Source organism: Perognathus longimembris, chromosome 5 (assembly GCF_023159225.1).
Source record: "Perognathus longimembris pacificus isolate PPM17 chromosome 5, ASM2315922v1, whole genome shotgun sequence".
Taxonomy (NCBI): domain Eukaryota; kingdom Metazoa; phylum Chordata; class Mammalia; order Rodentia; family Heteromyidae; genus Perognathus; species Perognathus longimembris.
The window spans coordinates 16,075,601-16,095,564 of record NC_063165.1 but is presented as its reverse complement, the minus strand read 5'-3'; the positions used below and the strand labels follow the sequence as shown (position 1 = coordinate 16,095,564).

General features: G+C 33.9%; 1 protein-coding gene across 1 annotated transcript in view; it reads right to left on the bottom strand.

Annotated features, from left to right (window-relative positions):
- Nucleotides 1-19,964, bottom strand: part of Tmprss15 (transmembrane serine protease 15) — a 95,994-nt gene that overhangs the window by 24,417 nt on the left and 51,613 nt on the right. The window contains exons 15-19 of the mRNA XM_048345942.1: nt 14,456-14,545; nt 12,580-12,705; nt 11,389-11,529; nt 7,126-7,236; nt 5,891-6,023 (exon numbers count right to left, since the gene is read on the bottom strand). Coding sequence (XP_048201899.1) covers nt 5,891-6,023; nt 7,126-7,236; nt 11,389-11,529; nt 12,580-12,705; nt 14,456-14,545 — 601 coding nt within the window. The remainder of the gene's footprint in view (nt 1-5,890; nt 6,024-7,125; nt 7,237-11,388; nt 11,530-12,579; nt 12,706-14,455; nt 14,546-19,964) is intronic.

Sequence of the window (19,964 nt, the reverse complement as noted above, 5' to 3'; positions counted from 1 at the left end):
TTTGTCTAGTCACTCAGACTGCATTTGCTTGATAAGAATTTGTCCCCGAAGCAAAAGCTCAGGTAGAAATGTTTTAAGCCATTGGATACACTAACGCTAAAAGGAATAATAATGTGAATACTGCAGCCAGGCACGATAGGCTCATTTCACACCTCAAAAGGTTTAAGTAATGAATAGTGCCAGGTGGGATTAGCCTAAAAGGCTTTTGGAGAGGGATGTACCTTTCTTTTCAGATTGGACAGAAAAAAGAGGATTGACTTGGTGGGAGAGAATGCAAGGAGGAAACTTTTTTATTGACAAGGAAGGGTAGATTGACGGAATCCATAGCAAATCATCCCACTAGGAGATTCACTGTATGGGGCACTTGTAGAAACATCATTATTGAACTGAACCACATCTCATTAGCACCTGCTTATTAATTTAACACATTTTTGGGTAAACAGCTAGCACTTACTCACCCCTAAGATATCTCTTAAGCATTATTAAATTTAGATTTTTCTGACCTTAGACCTCAAGAGTTTGGGATCGTTATGTATATGTAAAGAAATGTCCAAAGATTATTTATCCTAACTGAATCAACTTCTTCCTTTGTGGAAGCTATTTTACTAAGGGCAAGACAGAAATCATCTGATCTTTTGATCTATTATTTCATACTGAATTTCTTGTCAGTATGACAAGCTAAGGAATCCCACAGATCAAGTTTGAATTTATTTTGGTAGGTTATTTAGACCTATGGCAGTAGAATAAAAATGCTTCCATGTGGCTTGTTTCATGTTTCTTCTCTTTGTTTCTAATATCAAGTGAATTCTAACCACCAAACCTATGCTTGTAGCAAAACAAACATGAAGTATCACGAGGATTATGAGTTCCTTAAATGTGAAAGAATTCCCTGTGAGGATTACCTAGCTCTCCTGGAGACTAAAACTTGAGCTTCTCATTGTAGCCAAAGACCTTATCCTCTTAGCCTGGGTTCAATGCATTCTCCAGTAGCCTATTATAACAGATACACTGTTTCTCTTTATTTATTTGAAAAATTTAAAACAATACTTTACTCTCTCCTAGTATTTTCAAAACACCCTGCAATGGACAAGCATTGAAGTAATTCCATTTCTTTATGTGGTTTTGCGAACAAGAAGATCAAATTAATATCTTTATATATAAAGTGACATTATGCAGAACTATATTGAAATTTAAAAATTAACACCAGTTTTTTATAGAATTACCAGGATTCAAATAATTACTTATCTTAACACTTTAGTATTTTTGAAATTCTGTAAGGTTTTTAAACAGTTGGTGACCTCCTAGTTTTTAATGGAAAATCAAGTGCATTATTCTTATACTGACTTAGGAACAATGTAGTGTTCTTTCCTAGAAAGTATCATGCAAAAATCACAACTCTAGGACTGGAAATATAGCTTATCAGTAGAGTGCTTGCCTAGCATGCATGAAGCCCTGGGTTCAATTCCTCAATACCACATACACAGAAAAATCCAGAAGTGGTGCTGTGGCTCAAGAAGTAGAGTGCTAGCCTTGAACAAAAAGAAGCCAGGGACAGTGCTCAGGCCCTGAGTCCAAGCCCCAGGACTGGCATAAAAAAAAGATATAAAAATTCACCCTAAATTTCCGTGCATTTATTTTTCAATCAGGTTATTTTTTCGTTCTTTGATAAAGGACATAAAATGTTATTCAAAATACTTTTTACTTATGCATGTTATAAATGGGATGGGATTAAATGCTTAATATACAAAAGTAAAGACTGATGAAATCTGCCTCATATGATTTATGAGAATCTACAGGGAATTGCAGTTTGTACTTCATCTGCATAAATTGTGAAAGACTACAGTGCCTTTTTAATGAGTTAACTCCTAAATTACTTTCCACTATGGTAAACACATATATTTAAATTCACTAAGTTTTATTTCAGTTAGCATACACCAGTCTAGAGAAATTCTCATTAAGGTTGTAACTTTATTTCCATTATTAGAGCACTAAGGGGACTTTAATCAGGACAAAGATTGAAGGTCTTGCCATAAATTACCCTAACTCATTTGAGAAGAAAGCAAATACCTGGCCTTCATCAAAACCACTGTATCTAAGGTAGTGAGTGACACTACTTGTTTTATGCACACTAAAAAACCTAGCTCTCATCCCTGTCTCCAGCTCTGACAGCTATCCATGGGAAATGAGGTCAGTGAAACTCGCTAGCTGGAACACAGGAAAACATGTCAATAAATAGTACACAGTTGTGGAGAGTCGATTTTCATCTACTCAGTTTAGACCATTTTTCTAGAAAAAAAATTCCTTGATAGTCCCAAATCATATTAAATTCGACAGTATTGCACTTATCTCAATATAGTTTAATTTCCTATTATCTATATGCACATGTATCTAAGCCAAAATTTGTGGGGGGTTTTCTTTTTCATTCACAGATGAGACACAATACCATGGGTAATCTTTGTATTTCAGGCTCTGTTGTAATGAAAATAATATATTTATATTATGTACTGTTAAAAGATAACAAAGATTTATACTTTCTAGTAAATTCTGGCACGTAGCTCTAGGAATCAGCATTATAACATCAGCCATTATGTGTCTTTCACATTTATTTATTTATTTATTTATTTATTTGGCCAGTCCTGGGCCTTTAACTCAGGGCCTGAGCACTGTCCCTGGCTTCTTTTTTTGCTCAATGTTAACACTCTGCCACTTGAGCCACAGCGCCCCTTCTGGCCATTTTCTGTATATGTGGTGCTGAGGAATCGAACCCAGGGCCTCATGTATACGAGGCAAGCACTCTTGCCACTAGGCCATATTCCCAGCCCCTCACATTTGTTAAAAAAAACTATTTTCAAAGAAAAGTGTGGATCAATTTTTGCTTTTGTGAATAATGGACTACCATACATCCTCCAGAAAGCAATTGAGTAAGGATTCACAAATCTCAATGGAAAAAAAACCAAAACTCTTCCACTTAGTTTTGTGGTAAACTGGAAAACAAATTTCCTGGGCAAATTTCCTGGATACTTGGGTGTACCAATTTAGAAATACAGTCCACAGATCAATCTGTTCAGCTTCATCTTTCAACTGAACCTATAAAACAGCTCCTGAGATTTAACAGCAACTTTGACATTAGAACCAAAGGCTTTCCTAGAAATCCATTCCTCTGAAGGCACTCTTCAACTACTATTATTATGGAAGTAGGAAATGGAGTCAATATGAGTTCACCAGAGGTTTATTTGATGTGACAAATGAACATCTGACAGTTTCCTTGTTTTGCTGTTTACTCAAATCCTTATTCGTCCTACACACACCTTTCCAAGACACTTTCGTCTGAAATGTTTCCAACTGTGAAAAATGCTTCAAATTAAAACCTATTATGCATTATTTAAAATGATTATGCAAATGCATACATATTATCAAACATGTACATATCTGAAAGAAGTTTCTGACTAATACACATAGCCCAGTTGATGGTTATTTACATAATGTGTGTTAGGACTCACTTCCTTCTTCTTGGTAAGAATGATCTCCTTGAGTCTGACATAGGGTCTGTTGTTGGGGACTTCCAATAATGAATCCACAGAATTTTGAAAAACAAGGAAAACTGGAAAGTTTCAGTCCAATTGTAGTAACTTATGGAGAATTGCTATCACTGCTGTGAGACGTCAGCACATTTCCCTACAGTCAGAATATCTCTGTGTTGTGGTAAAGTATTATTTTGGCTTTAGTATACAATATAGCTCTCTCAGTCTGTCAAAAGTTAACAGTCGCTGTAGACTAAGTACCCAAATACTGCACACAAGGTTATTTCTAGTGAAAAATACATTTTGGGGTCCAAATGAAAATAAACAAAGCCATTTTGAAAATGTGCATATTAAGATTCTCTTACATGAACTACTAGACAGTTGGAAGAGCCTTATATGGAAAAGGCAATCACCTGCATTTGATTTTGATGAATTAGGAATCGTTGGCATTAGCTAAAATGTTGATGTATGCATATGAGGTTACATGGATTATTTTTCCTGTTTGACCTTGTAAGTTTTAGAGTATATTGGAAAATCAGGTACCAGCTCGGAACACAGAGAAAATGATAATGCTTTCTAGTTAAATGACTTTGGCATGCTTTTAGATAGCTAGATATATCCATATTTATATGCACATATGCATGAAAACAATGAATGAATAATTTATTGTCTCCATGAATATTTATTTTGTTTGCATATTCTTTTCAGACAAGGATTAGTTTAGATGTGAGCAATAACACATACAATAAAGACCTGCTATAGGTTGCACTTTAAATGCCTCCTTAATGTCCACAAAATTTGAGCCTTGATATATAGAAAGGTGCTATTGAAAGGTAGTGAAACTTAGAGGAACTATATAATCTACTCTTGTCATGGATTGCTTTCTCACATATCCAAAGTGCTAGGACCTATTGATAATTGACTGGAATCCCCAAGACTGTTAAATAAAATGATCCTTACCTATTTATAAGTTGGTTACTACAGATACATACTAGAGTGATGGAGAGCCAATATGCATCTCTTACATTTAGAGTCCTCATAGTTTAGTATGACACATAGATGAGAAGCATAATCATGCCAATGATCAAAATAACTACATATGATGAAATATGATTGTGAATCTCTAGCCATCAGAAGACTGTGTCAGAATTGAGAAATTTCAAATTGTAGAGGAACCAAGTTATGACTACTCATTATTTTCTAGTTTCTGCTTATTCTTCTCTAAACACATGAGGTAGTAAGGAATGAATAATGTGAACTTAGATGTTTAATGTCAAATATTGTAACATTAGCCTGGGAAGTATAATTAATTTTGGGTGTTTCATTACATAGAAATTTTACTTGTATTATCTTTCTTCGGTAAGTCTTAAAACTTTTCATATATGGTCAACACTTGTACTTTAACAATTTTTGTCAAGTGACTATTGTGAATGTTTTGAAAAGATTTAGTTAAATAAATTTCTCTGAAGTATGTTATGCTTATTATGGAAGTTTGTTATGCTTTTTATGTAAATGGAATATAATTAGTGTTGTTTCTGTAATTCTCATGTCTTTACAGCTAAGCCTTATATGTATATGTATGTGTGTGTATGTACATAAATGTTTGTATATATACCACCTGTACTGGCTATTTACAGATTTTTTTCTCATTGTGATTCCTTAGACAGTAGTATAACAACTACTTATATGCTATTTATATTTATTATCTCTTATAAGAAATCTCAAAATGATGTAGAATAAATATATAGGCAGAAATGCAGATTATTTTCAAATACTGTGCTGTGTGTGTGTGTGTGTGTGTGTGTGTGCGTGTGCATGCTAGTCCTAGGGCTTGAACAAGGGCCTTGGGGCTGTCTCTGAGCTATTTTGCTCAAGGCTAGCACTCTACCGTGTGAACCACAGCGTCACTTAGAGTCTGAAAGCCTTTCCTGCCCTGCTTGGCAATGAACCACAATTCTTAGATCTCAGCCTCCTGAGTTACTAGGATTACAGGCATGAGTCAACAGTACCTACGTGTGCCAGTTTTTGTAAGGGACTTGAACATGTATGGATTTTGTTACTCATCGTGGTCTTGGAACAAATTCTCCACAGACACCTAATTATTTATTTTCTTTAAAAGGTATATGTACAACCATAAAAAATGCTCACATGTACAACATATTTTATATAATATTTGCTTAGAAATATATTTCAAAAATAATTTTAGTCAAAATTACTATTTGAGAAAGGAGTTAATCAAAATTTTATTTTCTTCTTTTATGCTCATATATTCTCTAAGTTTATATCTACTTTCTAAATTCACACATTTATAATTTTTTAATAAATGCAATCTTGTTAAAAAATGTATTTTTAAAAAAGTAATTACTTACCCTAGTCCCAGCAGCTGACAAACATCATTTGAAATTTCTGTGGTCCAGTTTTCAGCACAAGCTACATGCCATATGCCCTGGATTCTAAATTGTACCAACCCATTGTTGCTCATTGTGCCATTGAAAAGAATCACTGTAGATTTAAAGAATAGTAGTCACTAAAGACTGGAAAGTAAATGTGTGTGGTCAATCAGAAGGTACATGATTTTCTTTAGTTCATAAGAATGTGTTTTTTGAGATTTATTGCAGAATATGATGACTACACTTAATAGTATATTCAATAATTGTGTGTTGTATATTTCAAAAATGCTAAGGGAGTAAATTTCAAAGAAATTGATTCAAAGAAATCATAAAAGTTTGAGTAATGGATAGGACAATTAGTTTGATTTAATTATTACACATATATACATATATCATGAAATCTGTATATTCCTTAAATATTTACAATTATGCTTATTTACAATACAAATTTAAAAATAATTCATCTACATTTGGACATTTGTTAAAATCATCAGATTTCACATGGGGTCATTTTGATACAAGTTGGGAAAAGTAAATGAAGGCCTTAGAATGGCATCAATGTTCTTAATATTTAGAGTGTAGAGACTGATTATACTTTTCTGTGTTTATTATATTATATATTTACTAATAGAATAAATAACACTCAATATTACATAATTTCTATTATAAATACTTGTACATACAAATGCATTAAATATTTCCTAGAAGTAAAAATGAGATATAGTAAAGAATGCTTTCTCAAGTTGTTATGGAGACCTGAAAGGGAGGCTAGTCTAAAAACAAGCAATACAGAAGGAATAAAATATAGTAAAGAGCCAAGAAAGACAAGGGCCAAATCTGGGGAAGTCAGTTATAAATAAGCACCTGAGGTCTACTTGTATTCTGCAATAAGCACAATACAATCAATGGTCAATCTGAGTTGTACAAAATTGGCTACTTTGGGCTCTTATGCCATGTGACATTTATTTAATCTATTTGGTGTCCTAGACTTCTTGTTATTAAGTGTATCTCAATTTAAGCAAACAAAGAAATGAGCAGAAATGTGAAGGCCTCCATGTTAAATTTTCTTCTAACAAAGTAGTACAGAAGTGTTGAGATCACTGGGATTTGTTCACACTCCAAAACCTCAAATACATTGTAATAAATATAGTCATAATGTTTGTAGAATCAAAGAAATAGTGGTTAAAGTAATATAAGTATAAAGTAAGATTTACCACAATGTGCTTCATCTGAGCCATCTTTACAGTGTAGCTGACCATCACAGAGATTCACACGTGGAACACACTCTCCATTTTCACACTGAAAACTGTCATCTTTGCAAGGCTCTAGGGGAAAGGAAGTTTATCTCATAGGATAAAGAAATAATGATTTGGGAGTGCCCATTCCATTTTATCCCATTTAAATATTAGCCCTTTACAAGGCACATGAGAGAAATGGTTTGGTATTGAACATTGTGCCATTAGTTACTCAAAATGCTTCAGAAACAGAATCAAAGTCAGATTTATAGCTTTAAAGAATCATAGATAGAACCTCAGTCAATCTTTTGGAGAAAGATTCCAAGAAATGGCTTTGAGTCTTTGGGTACACGTATCCTCAAATCTTTTGTTACCATCTCTTCAGCAAATTACCCCATTTCAAATGAACAGCCAAGTCACAGCCACTAGAATGCTACTCAAGCATCATCATGCAGTTGTTGCCTCCAGATGTTTAATAGATAACAATGTGGATGCTGCCTTATAGTGAAAGCAAAGTCAGGCCATGTAGGAAATAGTGCATTCAACTGAAGCATAGTCAGGCAATACTGAGTAATCACAAAGTAATGGAAACTACAGTAGAAGGACTGTGAAAGGCAGCCAAGGATGGAGCTCTGAGTAAGTAAAGTACTGTTAGAACATGAGACTGTAGTTATTCGTTAAACATTAAATACGAATGCACATTACATAATTGACATGCCTCAAAAATAGGCATAAACCTTAATTACAGATTTAATAGAATAAAAAGCACTTTTATGAAAAGCATGATTTCAAAAATATTTAAAAATGTAAATTTATTAGTTAATGGGAATTTTAATGATTATAAAATAACTTTTTTGAATTTATTTTACTTGAAATCATACTTTAGTTTTATGAATTGTAAAGTAAGTTTTACTTATTTAAATTTGAATAATTGTTTTATGCTCTAGGACTATTTTCCTTTCCTCTGAGCCATTTTCTTTTTTTTTTTAATCTTTGTACAAATAAATTGGTCTGAGTTTAAATACACAGTGCCTTTAACTGTTAAATGAAAATGAGTATGACTTTTTGGGGGCTGAATATAGCCTAGTGGCAAGAGAGCTTGTCTCATACATGAAGCCCTAGGTTCAAGTCCTCAGCACTACATATATAGAAAACAGCCACAAGTGGCGCTGTGGCTCAAGTGGCAGAGTGCTAGCCTTGAGCAAAAAGAAGCCAGAAACAGTTCTCAGGCCCAGAGTTCATGGTCCAAGACTGGCCAAAAATAAATAAATAAATAAATAAAAGAAAATAAGTATGTCCTTTTCATCTTAAGTGTATCATGATCATGGTTTTTGTTCTGTAAGCTTTTATAATTCTATAAGACAAACAGGTTATATATCTCGATAATATTGTTAGGGAAGTACTTATAAATGTAATTATTTGTTTCATGAACACATTTTGAATCAGATTACTGTGATAAGTGGGCAGAGATAATTATATTTTATGTTTTTCAAGCAAGCATTGATATTTTAACTGAAAGGATTATTTTGTTTTTAGAATCTTTCCTTTTATTTTCCAGTAGTGAATAGGAAGATTTAAAAATAGCAACACGTAAAAATCTTTTTACAAGTTTGATAAGAAATGTACTCACTGCCTTACATATGAAACTGTAACCCCTTTGTACTTCACTTTGACAATAAATAAATTAATAAAAAAGAACACAAGCCACAGCAAAAAATCTTTTTACACATTCTATCATAAATCTGTATTTTAACACAGATTACATTTATTTTAAAACCTCACAGCACTAATTCCATGCCCATAATCATATATTTTAATATTATCATAGAATATTAGTCATCATAGTTTGAAGATATCCATGACATTTTTCCATAGTTATTAAAATCATAAGGTCTAGACAATAATTTAATCATAGATAAATTTGATAATCTTATTCTTGTTAATGTAGCCAGGGTTTGTTTAATTAGAAAATACAGATATCCATATATGCCGAAACTAGATTATTGTCTCTCCATATTTATATCAGTTTCATAGATTAGAGGCCTGACTATAAGACCTGAAAATTGGAAATTGCTACAGGAAAACACTGAACCATATAGACATAGGGAACAACTTCCTAAAAATAATTGAGTAGTTCAGCAAGTAATAGCAAAGAAGGGCTTGACAAATGTATTACATCCAACTAAAACGTAAAGGAAATAGTTACTGGACTGAATATATAGCCTTCAGTATGGGAAAAAAACCTTTACCAGTCATATATCTGACAAGGGATTAATAATAACAATAAAGAGTGAGCTGAAAAAAAATCATCTCCTCAAATCCTAACAACAAATTTTCACCAACAGGCATGTAAACACAAAAAAAAAATTCCAAAAGGAATTCTAATAGCTAATAAATATTTGAAGTATCCTTCTGGCTGGAAGGGTAATGAATGCCAAATGGCATGGAGATTCTGTTCCATTCTGGTTAGAATGGCAAATTGTGGAAAAAGTATGTGTGTCAGGGGTGGGGCAGTACCCTTATACTCAGTTGGTGGGAATATGAATGAATGCAACCACTATGAAAAGCTGTATGTTTCCTGAAAATATAAAAATAGAATTATAATCCACCAATTCCACTCAGACATACACCCGAAGAAATGTAAGCCATGATACAGTAGAATTCACAAAAGCTAAGCTATACAAGGCAGCTAGCCACCCTTCTTCTGATGACTGAAATGTTGTGTATGTGTGTTTGTGTGTGTGTGTGTGTGTGTGTGACTATTTCTAAGTCATAAAGAAATAGTTCAGATACAGTGTCCAAGCTCCAAATTCAAGACTCAGGAATGCCTTTCCTTCCCAAATAGGACAGTTTCAGGAAAGTTGATGAAATTGGAAATTATCATGTTAAGTGAAGCCATGTTCAGAAGGATAAACATTACATGTATTTGCATATATATATATATATATATATATATATATATATATATATATACTGTATTTGTGGGGAGAGGAAAAGATAGTGATAGAAAGTGGCTGGTAAAAATGTATTCCTTCTAAGTAAAATGGATTGCTTCTAAAATAAGTTACACAATAGACAGATAAAAGCGATGGGGGGAATTAGTAAAGGGAGGTTAATATTATTTAGTTACAATGTATGCACATGAGATAAAGCACATACCATCTCTGAATAATTATCATGAACTTTACAAAGAAATAAGACAAATGAAATTAGATCCTGCTTAGAAGTGAGTACCCTTGAAAGGAGGAAGAGTAATCAGAGAGAGTAAGAGAAGGGAATTAGAATATGGGCAAAGTACTTCACATACATGTATGGTGAACAATGAAGTCTGTTGAAATCATTTTAAGAAAGGAATAGGAGGGAGGAGGGAGATTTATGGGGGAGGCTTTGATTGAATATATTTGGAAACTCACAATGAAACCTTGTACAAGGGCTGGGGATATGGCCTAGTGGCAAGAGTGCTTGCCTCATATACATGAGGCCCTGGGTTCGATTCCCCAGCACCACATATACAGAAAATGGCCAGAAGTGGCGCTGTGGCTCAAGTGGCAGAGTGCTAGCCTTGAGCAAAAAGAAGCCAGGGACAGTGCTCAGGCCCTGAGTCCAAACCCCAAGACTGGCCAAAAAAAACACACCCAAACCTTGTACAATTAATATAGGCTAACTCAAATGTTAAAAAGGAAGGAAACCACATATTAATTACATAGGATAAGTTTAAGTATCTGAATAAAAAGTTGAGTAAAAACATGTATCACAATCTAAAAATTATAAAGCACTGTTGTGCTTTAGCCAAAAGTACTATGATTATACTCTAATATATCATCCTAATAAATCCAGAAAATATAACCTGTTTCTGAAGATTGATGAATTGGAGAAAATAATGCTGGATGAGACAAAAATGCTCACTTATTGCTGAATAGAAATGATAAGATCTAAGAAGAGATGTAAATAAGCTGCTTCAACATTTTCTTCGAATGCACAGACTTGCTTTGGATTCCATGGAACTTAAAATCCATCTTTAAAGTGAGCAAAATTCATAATTTGAACACCAGAGAGGGGCAAGTAGATCTAAGAAGAAGTGTGTTAAATCAACACACACTCTGACAATTACTTTGACACCATTACATAGATATAAAGGAGAAAAGTCTTTAAGTTGTGGAAGAATACATATAATAGAAGCCTGGCACACATTTATTTTTCTGTTTTGCTTTAAGTTTATGATGTGATCTATAATTTTCTTACCTGGCATCCCCAAATGGTACCCTGTAGTAAAGTTTGCTTTAAATCCTTTTTTGGCCAAACTCTTGTCACTGATGAATAAAACAGCCATCCTATTAGTGGTGGAAAATACATCCCTCACTGGACCCGGGCCTGTATACACGGCTGCTCCAAAGGAAAATGAATTCTCAGTAAGACCTTTCAATCTAGAAGACGACATGGCCTTTAGGTCATATCCATTTCCTAGGGAAAGCATGTTCATCATGAAGTGGCCTATATAGAAGTGTTCCTAGTCTCTTGGATTTTAGATGCTACTTCTAAGGAGCCAATGTTGTGACTGATCTCTGTAATATTAGTTAAGGTTCTGCAGCTCCATAGCTTAATAAAGAGTTAATCATAATATCATCTGGATTAGCACCTTTATTGTACAAGGTTCATGTTATCTCAGGGAAGTGCTGCTTCCTTTGAAAGACCTAAGAAATAATGCTGATTAGAATTTCCTTTATCCTGTTTTTTTTTTTTTTCCAAATGTATTAATGTTGCTTTGAAATCACCAAACTGATTTGAGGAATGGATAGAGACAGATGATACAAACCTTAATAGTACCTTTTTTAATTTTTGCCAGTCCTGGGGCTTGAACTCAGGCCTGGGCACTGCCCCTGAGCTTCTCTTTACTCAAGGCTAGCAGTCTACCACTTGAGCCACAGTGCCACTTCTGGCTTTTTCTATTTATGTGATACTGAGGAATAGAACCCATGACTTCGTGCATGATAAGCAAGCACTATATTGCTAAGCCACATTCCCAGCCCCATTAATAGTAACTTTTAAGCTACATATAATATATATATATATATATATATATTTCTTTGATTGTGGGCTGCATAGGCATTTTTTTTTCTTGGATTGTGGGGATCGCATAGACACTCTTTACTAGATAATAATTCAGCTAATTAAAATATATTGTCATGTTTTTAGTTGCTTTGCATATTACAAGCAATTAAAACAACTCAATTTTAAAAGGGTTCCTACCTGTTGAAGCTCAAGGACAATAGTACTTTGCCACCAATGCCAACAGCTGCCTGTTGGAGGTTAATATCCTGCTGTAGTGTATATCCATTTTGCTACTTGTAGAAGTGCTCAACCACTGGTTATACATTTGATCCCCCCATGTCTTGAGCTAGCAAAATCTCCACAGTAGTCAGACTGCAGACTTACCTAGGAGCGAGGACTCATCTTCTCCACCATCTCTGATTTCAACTACATCCTCAATATTTTCTAAGTCAAACTCTTGAAAATGAAGTTCTATGTTCTTTCCTTTGTGTGCATTTAAATTCCAGACACCTTAGAGATGATCAATAATTATATTTAATAGCAATATACTTCTTTGGATCTCATTGAAGTCTTCACTGTCTGAAGAACTTTACTTTTAAGTAACTTTTTCTATTTCATGAAAATCAAGATTTCAAACAGGTGTTTTTTCTTTACTCTATGAGGAAACTTATTTTTTTTGGCCCAGAATATGTTTAGATAGTAAAAGTTCAAATTTGAAATAATTTACTGTGAATTTCTATATAAAATATAATGCTAGGCTAAAATATCAAAACTCGCAATTGAATACAACAGCATAAAACTTATGAATAAGAAAAGAAACTAATAATCTATTTCACTTCAGTTAATTAGAGAGTCAAGACGTAGTCCTGGGCTCCTTACTTGTATACCAAGGACCCTCCATGAACTCCTACACAAATGCCTTCTTTTGCCTTTCTTTTATTGTTTTAATCATTTGCAATTCCTGACAATTTATCTAAGTCCCTAATAAAATTATGGTCAACTGCTTTTAAATTTATTTCAGTGCCTAAGAAAAAAGTTTAGGAAGAATTGAGCAACTAAATAAATAACTTTAACAAATTTCTCTGAATTTATGTTTTGATATCATACTGCTTTGTGAATTCCTACTTGGTTCAAATAATATACTTTTTCAAAACATTCCAAGAAGATAACAATATCTTTCTCCATAAAAGTGGAATTTGATGAATGATTGCTTATCCACTTTTAGATTAGGCAAATCTCTATATTGGTGACATATTTGGCTTTGAAAGTGGTACTTGCTTATAGGTTACTAGCGTTAACTAGGCATGCTCATGGGAAGGACTTGTTTCTATCCAAGCCTACTGACATAGAAGCTTTCTAGGATGGAATGGACACTCACTCTGCACCTTTAATACAACCTCTATAGTGAATTTTTCCAGTTAGTCAGCTTGATGGAGATACAGCATTTGATAACTAATCTCTCTCAATTTAGGTATTATAACATTCCCTTTTATTATTTTCTCCTTCATACTTGCCCTCTAGTCACATCACTGTGGTGTTTGCTTTATTGATACTATAGTTTAAAAGGAAGGCCGACTGTCTTTTTACCTTTTTTTTTTTTTTTTTTTGCCTGTCCTGGGCTTTGGACTCAGGGCCTGAGCACTGTCCCTGCCTTCTTTTTGCTCAAGGCTAGCACTCTGCTACTTGAGCCACAGTGCCACTTCTGGCCATTTTCTATATATGTGGTGCTAGGAATCAAACCCAGGGCTTCATGTATATGAGGCCAGCACTCTTGCCACTAGGCCATATTCCCAGCCCTATCTTTTTACTTTTTAAGCATTCCATGGACTTTGTTTTGTAAATTGCAAAATTTATAAAACACCATGAACATTACGTCCATATGCTCTCTTATTGACTATATTCAATTATTTCATTTGGAATCAATAATAACGATTTTAAAGGGCTATTAAATTGTGAGATTTGACAAAAGTAATGTTTTGGGAAATTACTTTGCCTAGCCTGAGATTTTTATTTTGTATTTTATTACTAATGAGTTAGCAATGATTTTGATTTTTGTTATGTTAAAAATATGACAGGGCTGGGGATATGGCCTAGTGGTAAAGTGGAGTCCAAGGCCCAGGACTGGAAAAAAAAAAAGACAGGTATGCATAGTAAATATGTTCATGTTTGAAAAATGTTTCCTCCATTTTGATATTTTATGGAGGAACTTAACTTTGATATATACATTCAGGGGGTGTGATCTGGAAAATGAATGACTTACAGAAAGCTTGGTTAGGGTAGTTGTTTGGAAAATTTGGAGAACTGAATGTTGTGTTTGGTTCCCACAGTTCAAAAGGTCCTCCACAGTCCGCTGGAAAGGAAAGAAAATAATAGTTTAGGGACCTAATGTTTATTTGAGACACATAAATATGGCAGTACATTTGTGATTTGTAATTATAGTGGTTAGAATGGTAGGATTTCATTGTAAATGTGCTTTAAGTATGTGTGTGTATTTGGGGTTTGTATGACCACATTACTGAGGTTTGAACTCAGGGACACATGCTTACTATGCATGTTTACTACCATTTGAGCTATGCTCCCAGCCCCTTTGTCTCTGGTTATTTCTGACATAGGTCTCATTTTTTTTTTAGATTTAGAGTTTTATTTTTCATATTTAGATATTTAATTCATGTAAAAACCTGGTTGTGCTAACAGTTTTTCCCATATAATAGTGTAGTTTCCCAGTAATCTATTTAAAAACAATTATTCTCCATTAGTATCCCATTGCCCACTGGTAACATTGTATCATCTATTATATTTCCATACAGAAACACACATATGTTTGTAGGCTTGGTTGTTTCTAAAGTGTTGCTTGATAATTTCTATTGTATACTTTTTTGGTTTCATTTTCAAAATAATTTAGATATCTATAGAGTCCTCCATCCCTCCCATCTTCCTCCCTCCCCCTTTTCCTCCCTCCCTCCCTCCTCCCTCCTTCCCTTCCATCCTTTCTTGCTTCCTTGCATAAGGTCTCATTTTATGCCTAGCACCATTATGGACCACAATCATCCTATTTATGCTTTAGTCCATAGGATTATAGATGCATGTCACCTCATCCAAGTTTTTCTATTATGATGAAATCTCACTGACTTCTTGCGCAGGTTGGAATCACAATCCTTCTGATTTCTGCATCCTGAGTAGCTAGGTCTACAGGTAAGAGCTACTGACTCCTGGTTAGAATACTGGTTTTGATAGATTAATGTTAGGCTTTGTATGAGAGAAACTTTCACAACTAGAGATAGGAACAAATAAGAGTTCATGAATCACGTTACTGAAGAGCTTTTCAAAATCTTTCTATTTTTTATTGCTTCTGTGAGTCTCCAAGGACATATAATAGTGTATAGCACTACTGGAAATTATTTGGGTAAATATCTTTTATAATTATGCTTCATGAAGTAAGGTATTGAGTCTCTGCTGCAGATAAACTTATTTACAGAAGAAATATATACCAAGCATTTTTCTTTCAGAAGGGCAAGACACTAATCCAGTATTGTTCTCTTTCCTTGCCTTCTCTTTTTGAAGTATTAGGGGAAATGGTCTGCGTATTGAAGTATTTGATAGTCAGGAAAAAGAGACTAATTGAGTCTCCCTCCACTTACTTACCCATTCCCCTGGACTGATTGGGACCCAGAATTTCCCAAGAATCCATTTTGAACTGGCAGAGCTTAATGCAAATGTATTTGCAAAATAAGCATAACCTTCTAATAAAGACTATTACACAGTAGGAAGATTAACTTAATTGTATTTTAATATATTCGATTTTTCTCCCTTATTACAAATTTTAAAATAACATAGAATCTATCAACTACTTTAAATATCCCTATTCTAATTATTTACCATTACTATATTAAAAATAATATCACAGTAAAATAACCTAATCTGAAGAATGCATGCATGTTTTTTCCTGTTAGTAAAAGCAGATGATATTGAAAAATCAATGTAGTAGAGTAGCAGTGAAATTATGGGAAGAGTAATTATGTATCTATATTCATGGGAATGCCTTCTATCTTGTTACTTAAAGTTTCATCTGCTTTGTTCATTTTGATCATTTAAAATTCGTGCTATGATGCTAACTTTGTCATATAGGACTTACAGGGTTGAATTCTATTATATTTATAATTGGACACTGGGAGACCATTCTTCTGACTCACTAGTAATCTCTTAATGAACTGGCCTGTTCTGTAAGGTGGTAAAGCATGCTCTTACACTCCTTCCTCAACCAAACTGGTCCAGACACAAAAGAACTTATGAAAACACTTAAGAAATACCATAATTTGCAGAGGGTTTCCATGTGAATCATTTTTATCTGGAGAGAAAGGGACTCAAGTTGTACTAAGGGCTGGTTGAGTACTTAATATTTCTGTGTCCTATACATACCATAGACATTAAGAAGTTTTCTGAGTTCTAAAAACTAGATATAATTTCTGAAAAGTCCCTATGAATTACCCAGAATTGTCAGTACTGGTTCTCTAAAAATCCTTGTGGATGATCATACCGGTATAATTATTATTTTGAATTTAGATGGGTAATCAGAAATTTGGAGATATTCAGTTATTTATGATAATGCCAGAGATATTTTTCCCTAGCACCAAGGGCAATGGCCTCACCCAGTTTAATCCCAAGCTCTCCTAACAACTGTATTTTCTCACACTGACCTGGTTAAACTAACGCATTTTCTCTTCTGGGACCAAGGCTCATGGAAGGTTTGGATTGAGTCTTAGTAAGTAATGCTTAATAGAAGTGTGACAAAAACAAGGAAGGCAGGAAGACTCATGGGTGAAAATAATGACAAGTATGATAAACGAGAGATCAATCTGAAAGGAAGAAGTTAATGTAAACGGAGAGCTGAAGAAAGTCTTTGAATTAAAGATGGAGCACTGAACACCTCCGTGGGGGGGGGGGGGGAGGGAAAGGGGGAGGAGGGAGGGGGTTATGAGGGACAAGGTAACAAACTGTACAAGAAATGTATCCAGTGCCTAACGTATGAAACTGTAACCTTTCTGTACATCAGTTTGATAATAAAAATTTGAAAAAAAAAATAAAATAAAGATGGAGCAGTAATTAGGAACACCAGAAACTTCTCTACTGAAGATTGAGCATCCGGTTTATTGGTTCATTATACGAAGAAATGCAGTATAAAATCTGAAGATGGATCTGCTACCATACTCTAACTTTATGTGCATATAACTGATTTAATTTGAATAATTCCAAGATGTCATTAAGCATTTCCTCGGAACATTGAGGAAGGTAAAGTTTGATTGCAAGGACAAAAGGAGGTCTACGGACTGGGCAAAGCCATATTAACTCTTGCACGAAGTTAGGCATGAGAAACTCAGTGGTGTTTTTTTTTTTTTGTGTGTGTGTGTGTGTGTGTGTGTATGCATGTGAGCATATGTGTGTATGTGTGAGAATGATTCTCATTTTATATTCCAAGAATAGGAAAATATAAAAATTTTACACTGTGAAACTGAAAATGTTGTTTTGAGGATGCATTAAATTTTCACCTTTCTGAGCACATAATGTATAAAGAAAGATCAGGGATAAGACTTCAATAAAACTCACAAGCAAACTAAAAGATTGCTAAGTGGAATTGTTAAGTATGTTTTGGAAGGCAGTTTACTAAATACTTCTTCTCTAAGCAGAGATTGTGGGAAATTCATGTCTTTAAAATGCCTAAGAAGTGCGTTGTAAAGTGCATTTGAATGATCATTTCATACCAAATAACTGCCCAGTAAGATGAAATATTTCATTTACTCTCTGGATGTAAATGACCATAAGGAGTGAAATTAGAAACACTTTAAGCCATTCTAAACATGATGACACTATTTATTTTAATGATGGCATTGCTCTTGTAGAGATTTAGCATATGCTTCTTAGCAGAGAACCCAAAGATTCATGAAAAGGGATGGCAGAAATTAGTCCTGATGGGTCATCAGGTAAGACAGGAACACTCAGGAAAAGAGAGTAAGTAGCTTGTCTAGTAAAAAGAATTCTACCCATTCAGACTGTTAAATGCTTATGTTTTACATTTTCTGGGAGCAATTCTCCCAAAAGCTTGTGCTCTAATTAATTTCTGACTATGCCAATAGGGATTTTCACATTATACACTATGTAAATAATATGCAGCAGTTTGCAAAATAGTTGTCAAGGACGGATAATTTCCTTCAAGCATGTCATTTTAAATTCATGATTAAGCTGCTGAAGACCAGGAGACATGTCAGTGAGATCACCTTTACTGTGGGGGTGGAATAAAGAAGTACCTCACTTTCACTCACAGAAAGAGGGCTTGAATTAAAGATACCCAGGGCAAAGCACAAAAAATAAGCATATAGGTCCAAACAAAAATCCGTTTGATATTGGTGCTCTTAGGTGAATGGAATTTGAGAAATAACTGAGGATGTTAAAGTGGTTAGCTTCAAAATACGCAATTAACTTTTAGTATCCAAGGAATAAATAACATACCATCTCATATTAGAGATTACATTTTAAAGTATAATTTAAGGTGAAATCTCCCATGAAAGTACTGTGATTAGTTTATGAAAATTTTTATTTCAACTACTAAGTTATTATAACCACTCATGATGTAAACATTTTGTGTAACAATTATGATACCAAGGCTTATACTTTTTCTTCTTAGTGGTCTCAATTTTATTATTATTTGCAGAAATCTAACCAATGATAACTGAAATATTAGGCTATTTGATGTAAAGATAAAGTAAGGAAAATTAAATAGTTAAAAACTTGTTGATTAAAGAATTTAAGGGAATAGTTAATATGGAAATTATGTTTGACTATTAAATAACTGTTTCAGGATGATGATATACTGAAATGGACATTTCTTATAGGAGACTGCAAGATATTTCTGTGTGAAGAATTTGTTACTTAGCTCTCAGTATAGTACATGTATATTAAACTTTTTAATCTAACTTTATTTTGTATTTGGAAATAGAAAATGGCTTAAATCATAACCAGATTGAGAAATAACAGATATGTATTTAGAGAAGATGGAATTGGCTAAAAGTATATCATAAACACAAGGAAATATATACTTGAAAGGGATATGGTAGGGCCAAAAGGAGACTGGGTAGACAATGAAGAAAAGAAATAGAAGCAGGGAGAAAGTAGTCAAAATTTCAATGCATATTCTGAAAAATTAAGAAAAATGAGAGAAGGGGTAAGTGGGTTGGGCGGCATCGTGAGAATGTTGAAAGAAGTGACTTTAATCAAAATACATCGTATTCATAAAAAGTTTTGCTGAATGGCAACTCCTTTGTACTACTACTTAAAGATTATAAAAAATATTTTTCAAAAAAGTATGCCTTTAACTAACCTATTTCTCTCTTTTTTTGGTCTTTTTTTCAGATTAAACTTTTTTCCTTATTGTCAAAGTGTGGAACAGAGGGGTTACAGATTCATATGTAAGGCAGTGAGTACATTTCTTGTTCAACTTGTTACCTCCTCCCTCTTTTCCCCCCCTTCTCCCTCCCCCTTCCTCTCTCTTGCCAAGAGTTGTGCAGCTGATTTACACCAAATGGTTTTGTAAGTAGTGCTTTTGGAATAGTTTATCTTTTTATCCTTTGTCTCTCGATTTTGATATTTCCATTAACAGCCTCAGAAATACGTTCAAAGCCCCAAAATGTGGGTTTCTTTTTGTACATGCCTATACCATTTAGTAGTTATCTCACTGTTAGAAAGTTTTGTAAATTAAGATGAGGTGTGTGTAACAGACT